Source organism: Elaeis guineensis, chromosome 1 (genome assembly GCF_000442705.2).
Source record: "Elaeis guineensis isolate ETL-2024a chromosome 1, EG11, whole genome shotgun sequence".
NCBI lineage: Eukaryota > Viridiplantae > Streptophyta > Magnoliopsida > Arecales > Arecaceae > Elaeis > Elaeis guineensis.
Window position 1 is genome coordinate 143,964,856 of NC_025993.2, and position 8,789 is coordinate 143,973,644.

The following is an 8,789-nucleotide window of genomic DNA, read 5'->3' on the forward strand; positions in this document are numbered from 1 at the left end:
TGGACAAAGCATTGCCTACTACTGTTAAAAACCTGAAAATCTTAGTGAGCTCGTAAATTGCTAATATTGCACAAAGATGCAAGACAGCCGCAATCCAAGGAAATAGCAGTTTGATCGATTCTTACTAATCATTATCAATAATAACAAGATTCTATACCATCATAGCCATCCAGGTAAAATAAAAGCACCAAAATAATTAAACCAAAGGATGCATGCTAATGTAAGACCACCGACAATATGCTGTTTTAAGGAGGCTAATTTTCTTTGTCGAAGGAGGCAGTCATATTGAATTATTCTGTTTTTACATAGACATACTACCAGAATAGCTTAAGACTGCGGCTTTGCAGAAAAGTTTGGATCCAGCACAGCCTTCTAAATATCAAAATAAGTACACAACCTATTACAAAACTCTGTCTGATTTGTTGCCAGATTCATTCTCTCTGTAGAACTGTTGCCTCCACAAAGACAAAAGATCCATAATTCTATGCCAGAAGATCCATGATTCTGCTTGTTTCTGGTAACGATGACCAAGTTCTGTTGGAGAATTCTTCCACAAAATGTTACAGCTGGGATCAACGATGAATCTGAGAGTGATACAATGGGCTCAACTGACCTGCTGCAGGAGACTGGAATACGAATGGGCTTGATAGAAGAGGACCCGGACCTTCTGACAAGTATGCTCGCTTCATGACATCAGCATTAACACTTGGGTATAAATCGGGAAAAGAGGGCCTGGGACCGCCTGAGACATCCCTCAAGATAAATTGGTTGGGTGATGGGAAATAAGTGAATTGTCTCTGTAGCATAGGATCTGGACCTGAAATTGCCGGGGGCAATGCACCTGCTGGGCTCACTAGGCTGCCTCTCGGATCTGCCTCAGGTTCAGGATCAATTACAATGATCTCTTTCATATAGTAGGAAGCTCGAGCAGGTGGCTTTTGGTGCTGTTGGTTAGAGGAAACTGTTCTACCAAGACTGCATGCTGCTGGGGATATGGGATTTTTGTATGATTTTTTCTGCTGACTGCGGTGATCAATCAAACCATTTTGCATTGGAGCTCCTGCAAAGCCACCGACTTGCAAGCCAGGGGGATAGTGGGCCATTTGGTGACTACCCATTGATGGAGGCCGGCCAAGGACAGAAGAACCACCAGGAAGCTGATGATGGTACTGAAAGCTCTCATGATTCACCACAAGGTTGGTTGAAGCAAATCCAAGAGGCGAGAGACACCTGGCATTTGTTAAGTAGTCTGAAGCAGCAGTTTGAGGCTGCACAGGCTCTTCTTTGTTCACCACCATCAAGTCCTTGCCCATCAATCTAAGTTTGGGAATGGCATTGGACAGTGTCTGACTTTGAGATGAAGGACTAGGGGAACCCAAATCACTGCAAGCTGGGAAATTTATAGCAGAATCCGAGGACACCTTAGTGGAATTGGACTGAGTAGGTGATTCCAAGCAGGAGTTGGCCACAGCATTAGCTCTCGGACTCTGATACAAATGAAAAGAAGACATTCTAGGCCCAACGTGCAAACTGGAAATCGTATTCCCCTTGGAAGGTGTAGCTGTCCCAGCAGCGACGCTATTTCTCAAGAATTGAGACTCCTTGGAAAGGCTCTCCCTACATGAGCAGCAGAAGGACTGATCCTTTGGAGACAGTTCAACATTGTTTCCTGGCAGAATCACCTTAGATTCCCGATCAATTCTCTCAGAAATCCTTCCTTCAGTTCCTCCACAGTTTTCTGTAGATGGCACTGTAGAGCCAAATTTATCTTGAGCAGGAGTATCTGTATCTCTCAGCAGTAATTCTGCCTCAGAGTCTCTGTTATTGGAATCTTTTGGAGATGGGAGAGAAACAGTCGAGGCAGTTGAATCAGGAGACTCAGCTGGTTCCCCATCATTAGCCAAATGATTAGATGTTACTCCAATAGAAGTTGCTGACGAGTTCTCTTGATGGACTTCAAGCCCCACATCCCCATGACTAGTCAAACAAGCACTAGATTCTTGAATAGAAGCTGTATCTGCCTGACATTCTGTATGCTGAGATGCACAAGAGTCTTTCAGCCCCTGAAGTCCCGCTTCATCAGCTATTTGATTTCCTTGGCTGACATCTTCATCATGGAAAACAATACCACAATGAATTTCTTGCTCACGAAGCAATTTTTGCATGACTCGTGGTACACGGGCTTCACCTGAAGAAAGAGGCAGCACACGTTCTTCCACAGATAGCTGTGGGTCCAATCTGGCATTGGGAATTCGTGTGAGCTTTTCAGAGATTGCAGTTTCACTAATAACAGGATCACCAGTAGCTTTTTCCATATAAGGATCAGTTACATGATCCCATGATGAGACCTTAACTTGCATGTCCCTAGTTTCATTTCTAGGGTCATGACATTCAGCTTCCAAAGGTAGATCTTCCATTGCACTTGGGGCTTCTCTTTCACACATAGGTTCTGAGATGCCAATTGCGCTTGGAGATACTTGCTCCATAACCTTACCTATTGGGGACCTTGAAACATGCTCACTCTCCAAAGAACCAGATTGATGAGTCTTGGGTGTTTCACTGGCTCTAGCATTATCAGGACCAAGATCTTTGATAGAGTCATGCAACCCTTTGACAAGTGAGCGAACTTCTCGTTTGCCGGTCCTCAGTATTGATCTGTTTTTACGGAATTTTTTTGAGGTTTTCTCATTCAAGTTACCTTTGCTTGACTCCAAAGACAGGGATGGTGATCTAACTAAGACATTCTTCTCCGAAGTTGAGCAGGCCTGATCCTTCACCAAGGTCCGACAATTCTCAGATTGTTTAGTTGCCATACCAGAAGAACTATTAGACTTCTGCAAGTTGCCCATGTGAATCTCCTCTCTTTTGCTTCTTGGGGATGAGACTAAAGTTGTTGATGGTCTTGATAATTTGATCAAAAGACCACGGGTTGAAGAAGTATTTTCTGATGACCACCAGCAATTAGAGACAGGTGATTCAGGAGACTTTTTCTTCCCATCTTCCACGGGCAGGACCATGTTTGACAAAAAATTAACTTTTCTGGTTTTTGGAGAAGCAGTCATGTCTTCAGATGGCCTTGAGAACTTCAAGATATTTCTCACAGAAGAAGTGTTGCATGAGTCTGGTTGGCCGTTCTCAGCCCATGTATCCTTGGTGATAGCTACTGGGTTCTCCAAGGTTTTATGGCTGTCTTTGTTGCTGAGTTTTTTCGGGAGGTCTGAGCGTTTGGAGCACACCCACTGTCTCAAAGTTGCAGAACCGCTGGTATTCACTTGGTCACAAGCATTAGATATATTTGACCCTTCCTTGTCCTGATAAGCGTCAGCACAGCAATCTCCAGCAGATGCTGGTTTAATCTGCTTACCATATCATGGAGCGCATGGTATCAAAAACACAAGTAGAAGCAATATAAACAAGTGTGTGACTGACACCATATCCAGGGAGAAATGAGAGTTTGAGGGGGCATGGTATCAAAAACACAAGTAGAAGCAATATAAACAAGTGTGTGACTGAATTGGTCATGCAAGATGCATACATATACGAGAAAAAAATTGAAGAGCTTACATAAATAAAACTTGAGAGTTTACTTGTATAAGCTTTCTCTAGATTATGGCTAGTATCAGACACCATGCAGCATATTGAAATAACAGCAAAAATTGTGCAAAATTAGGTGGCAAATGCTACAAAGCTGGAAGGCTGTAATCAATATCCAGGGAGAATTTGAGGGGGAGGAAGCTAACAAAATTATGATCCAGAAACTTCACCAAGTATATTGATGCTGCCAGTAACTAATTACTTGCAAATCCAAAAATCTATTTATGCCCATAAACAATACGTAAAATTTTTGTTATAAAAAAAGAACAAAAAAGGCAAAAAGGAAACTTTCCATCGGTCTTAGTTTCAAAAATAAAAAAAAGGAAAAAAACCTGGAAAGGTGGAGCTTGTTTCAGACTTTCAGTAACCTAGAATTTAAACAAACTTGATAGAGCTATTTAGCTCTCTAAAGAGATGGAGAAGCCAACGATGTCTTTGTTTGGCATACAATTAACCTGACTAGATTTAACTCCAACTTACAAAATTTTGAAGCTCAATGGGCTTTGGATATCAAAATACTTTCTTAGTTTGCCTAGATTAAGTAATGGAGAACTCTCGTATCATATAGGATGACTCAAATGAAACCGTAGCACTTGTCAAATAAGGAAAAGATAAAGCAACACATACCCGGGCTTCCAAAAGCTTGAAGGAACTTAACTTCTTGTTATGTCCCTTCACTTTCATGTCCTTTGAACATTTTGATGTGAAGCGCTTTTTCTTGCCGATCAAAATAGTCTTGCTTGCCTTGATGTCTTTCGTGTGCTTCCTCAGCTTGGTTTCCTCTCTCGACATCACTGCTGGTGTATCATCTAACTTGGACAAAATTCGAAGTTTTATTCCATTCGAATCGACATAGACTGCTCCATCTCCATCATCTCTAGCATCCATTGGCAACAACTTTGGCCTTTTAGTCTCAGTAGAGTCCTCATTGGTTAATGTTACCAAAGCCAACTCTGAAGCCCAGTTTGTACCATTCCTCCTATCAAGGTCTTCAAGAGTGCAACGGGGAGCAGTTTTGTATATGTCCACCATCAACCTTTTCTTCCTCGGTTTAACTTTGGGTGTTGAAAAGTTGGTCAGGACCCGCCTAGCATTAGACTCCACCGAAAGGCACTGATCCATGTGAGCATTCAAAGTGGTGTTCGAAGTGGATGCAAAAGTTTTACAAACAGGGCAAATCTTTGAAGCCATGGGGTCAGAAACCGTGCTGGTGTTAGATACTATATCTTCTGATCGGTTGGCCTCAGAAATGGCACCCAATTTTACTATCAATCTGCACTTCTTTTCTAAAGGTTCCCGAGAGCTTTCAAGCTTCTGGGGCAGTGGTGCAGGTCCGGCAACTTCAAGTTCTGATGATGCTTCTGAGAAACTTTTATTTACAGATGCTGAGCATGGAAGATCGCCGATCTGACACGAAATTCTTTCAGTTTGATTATGACTTGTCACTGCCAAGGAGATTTCAGCATCTCTATGGATATGTTCATCCAAAGCAACTCCTTGATCAACTATAGATTTCCCTTTGTCTGGTGACGTGTAATGAGTTTGATCCGAATGCTCTACAACCAAGTCATCTAACAGAGAACAAGAATGGCTTTTGATACTTTCAGTACCCACATCCGACGGGCCAGCATCCTTAGTATCAGGCAAGTCAGATTCTGAGCAAGCAACTGGTGGATTGGGTTCTACTTTCTTGCTTAAACACTGGGCTCTCACCAAATCAGGCGGCTCGAAAGGCGGTAACAAATCACTGATACCATGCTTCAAGCAAAGTTGCAAAAGCTGCTGAGGAAATGGCCAATTTGTTCCGATGCCTTTGCTCCGGGATGTGAAAACATAATCTCTGAAACATAAGCAACGGATCTATAAGAACCAACTTGCAAAATATTATCTACCGCTTTGCAAGTTTCGAAGCCAAAAAATATTAAAATCCCACATCCTACAAGCAAACCAGGCAAAGAGAAACCATCTTTTCCAACAAATTTTCCCCACCAACCAACTCAGCTTATATCACATGTTATTTTCTAAAATTAGCTACTCATTAAACCAAGGAACTAAACATACATTCTACACAGGGTAGACCCCTAGACCCGTCACAACATTAACAAAGAGACTAATCCTTTTATTAGATAACATGATTATTCTTCTTGTCTAGGTAAAGAGATGATGCGATTAATTAAAAAACCAAAATCGTATTATCATATGAATGAAGAATCTAAAACCACAAACCAACCCACAGAAGTATTTAAACAACCCATTTTGTGTTCCATAAAACAAATCCAATATCAAACGCAGAAACAAGAAATGGCACAAGATATCAACAATTCATTGTTGATGGATCTTGAAACCTAGTATGAAATAAGATAATATTAGCACAAACTACAAGATGAACCTTTACTGCCTGTTGTTACCACAAAACCATGAACTAACTGTATGGGGAAAAAAGTCCAGATCCAATGAAGATTAAGCCCCAAATCAAAAGATTTGCAAGGGAGAGAAACAAAATGAAAGAAAAGAAAAAAGAAGGGTACCTTAAGGTCCTCTAGAAATTAACACATATATGCAATATTTTCTCCTATTGAAAGCAGTCAGTGAGATCAGAGGACAGTGTACAATGGGACTGTTACCTTATAGAGAAATTGGGAGTTGGTCTCTCACAAAGGCCTCCTGGATCTGCCTCTTGGAGGGCAAGCCTTTCAGAAGCCCTCTCATCAGTTTTCAGCGCTGGAAGCTTGGAGGAACATGAGGGGTTTTCAATGGATAACATCTGAAGAGGGCCTTCTCTATTTTGCCTTGGTGGTAATCCAACAGAAGGAGTAGCCCAAGAGCTTTGCTGCAGCTGGGCCTGCCCTTATGCTTGGCTTCCAGCATAACCAAGGATTTAAGCTCCCAGAAAACACCTCAGAGGAACAAAGCAAGCACCCAATTAACCCCAAACAGGAAAGCAGACCCCTCTTTTCCTCCCTTCACCTGATTTGATGCCTGCAAGACGAAAGAAAGGGAAAATCATTCTTAGGAAAAACAGGTGGCAAGTAGTGAAAATAGAAACCTATGATACATGGGGTGAGAGGCTTCTAGAACATTATTTTATGTAGACTAAAGACATGGGGGCCTTCAAACCCATGAAAATTAGATGAGACTTCTTGGAGACCAAGGCATCCTGGCCTCCCATACAAAGAGGAGAACAATGGTGTCAGGAGGGTAGAAACTTCCAGAGCTATCATTTTATGTGGCCAAGGAGGTCAAGCAACACAAAGGGACAACCGAACCCCTGAAGAAACTCAGCACAAAACTAGGACAAGTCCATCCCTCTTCAGGAAGAAGAGAACAAAGGGGAGGAAGAAGAGGCCGGAGGAGGAAAGAAACACAAGGCTTTGAACCCACCACATGGAATTATATTTCATGCGACTAGGAAGAAATATGAGAAGAGGGGAAATACTCTGGCGGACAAGAAGGTAAGAGACCAGGAGACCAAGACCCACTAAGGAGAAGCAAGAGCCAAGGGTATAAGAAACCCATGACCACTTTCTTGGAATTGAAGAGACCTGTGAGAAGAGGAGGTTTCAAAGAAGTTGAAACAGAAATTGGAAGGAAGAAGAATAGAGAAAGAGGGAATGAAATCATACAAAAGCTTAATCCTACCGAAAGGGCTTGGTTTGATGGGTTTGCAACAGGAAACAAAGGGATGGGGGAAGAAGGGGACGACGTTATGCATAGTGATACAGTTGCCAAGAGGAAGCCGAACAGAAGTAACTCTATGGCCAAACGATAAGCAAATCTCAAGAGCACCCATCCTAGAGTTTCTCAAAGATTCCAAGAACTCCATACAAATCCATGATCCAAGCAATAAAGACTTAGGGATGACAAGAGGACGGAGAGAAAGAACGGGGGCAGATCGTTGATGCAGTACATACAAGAAATCCCAAGAAAAATCCACGACCTGTTGTTCCCTTCCTCAGAGATACACAGAACCAAGAAGGAAAACCCAAGCAAAATAAGGAAAAAAAAAAAGATATAATAGGGAAATCCATGAACAAAATAGAGAAAAGGCCCATAAAATCACATCCAAACCACCACTTCCAAGGCTTACCCCCTCATATATTCCAACCGGAAGCAAATAGAACAAGCAAGCCTTGGAAGGAAAGAGAGGCTTCAGAGCTCAGCCTTGCTTCATGTTCTACTAGGAGGAAAATATGAACTGGTGAGAGAGAGAGAGGGAGGGGAAAGGAGAGTCTTTTGTTCACAGTAATAGATGGGAGGAATTGAAAGAGAGAAAAAAAAAAAAAAAAAACCACCACCCACTCACACATCAAACGCATCTGGTTCTCCACCGAAAACCGGCGTGTACCATTAACAGTAACCACATAGAGAGAGAGAGAGAGAGAGGAGCGAAGGAAAGGAAATGAATGGGTTTTCAGGGAGCTGTCCTATCCCATACCTACTCTCATAGCTTTTCTATTTTCTCTCACTTCTCCTTTTCTTTTCTGATATTATGGATTAATTAGAGAGAGAGGGTATAACTAGCTGACCATACATTTCCACTAAACTACGAGAATACCCTTGCTTCTTCCCTTCCTCTTCTCAGTTGACCAAACTGCCCCTGCTGTATTCAACACTTCCCCCTTGTTGCTGTCGTTATTTCAAAGTATAAAAGTTAATCTTTTTTATTTTTTTGGTAAGATATAAAAGTTAATCTTTGATTCATTAAAACATGACCTCTGGTATTTTTGGATCACTGAATTTTCCAAAGTATATGAGCCCAGTTAATAGAATAGGACTCTTATTTGTGTCAAAGCATTTACACCTTACCTTCTAAGCAGATCACACCTTCAACATTCAAGTTTATGCTTCCTACAAAAAAAAAAAAAAAAAAAAAACATTCAAGTTTATGCATCCCCTGTCAGAAGGTTAAAAGATAAAAGTCTATGAGGAGCACCTACAAGTGAAATTCCTTTTTAAGGTCGATTCTAATTTATTTTATTACCTCTTGGTGATCTCTCCATAACTCTTTATGGGCCCACCTTTTAGCTTCAATCCATGGAGAATAGTAAGTGGGGCCCTTGTGTTCCCTGTGCAGCACTGGCAAGAGAGTGATGGGGAATCAACTTTACACAGTATGTCAATAATACCAGGCTTAATATATGATATTAAAATTTAATAAGTTCAGTCCTCCATTTATAATATATGTACTTCTTTTG

At 41.5% G+C, this 8,789-nt stretch overlaps 1 protein-coding gene across 3 annotated transcripts; it reads right to left on the reverse strand.

Annotated features, from left to right (window-relative positions):
* Positions 1-238: 238 nt before the first annotated feature.
* On the reverse strand, positions 239-8,054 carry LOC105038998 (uncharacterized). 3 transcript variants are annotated; one of them, XM_073242689.1, is made up of 5 exons: positions 7,898-7,951; positions 7,682-7,768; positions 6,219-6,573; positions 4,222-5,434; positions 239-3,356 (listed from the first exon to the last, which is right to left on the reverse strand). In XM_073242689.1, the coding sequence occupies exons 3-5, from the start codon at positions 6,356-6,358 to the stop codon at positions 573-575; spliced, it is 4,137 nt and encodes a 1,378-aa protein (XP_073098790.1). In that variant the 5' UTR covers positions 6,359-6,573; positions 7,682-7,768; positions 7,898-7,951; the 3' UTR covers positions 239-572. The 3 variants fall into 3 exon arrangements, with proteins under 3 accessions (XP_073098790.1, XP_010913259.1, XP_010913257.1); XM_010914957.4 differs by lacking the exon at positions 7,682-7,768 and having other exon boundaries at positions 7,898-8,054; XM_010914955.4 differs by lacking the exon at positions 7,898-7,951 and having other exon boundaries at positions 7,682-7,839.
* Between the last annotated feature and the right edge of the window lie 735 nt (positions 8,055-8,789).

Excerpts from the sequence above, each read along its gene's own strand:
- LOC105038998 (XM_010914957.4), bottom strand. The coding sequence starts at position 6,358 with ATGTTATCCATTGAAAACCCCTCATGTTCCTCCAAGCTTCCAGCGCTG. Across the intron at positions 5,435-6,218 it reads ACTCCCAATTTCTCTATAAG|AGATTATGTTTTCACATCCC; the intron begins GTAACAGTCCCA and ends CTTATGTTTCAG. Across the intron at positions 3,357-4,221 it reads TCAAGCTTTTGGAAGCCCGG|ATTAAACCAGCATCTGCTGG; the intron begins GTATGTGTTGCT and ends TATGGTAAGCAG.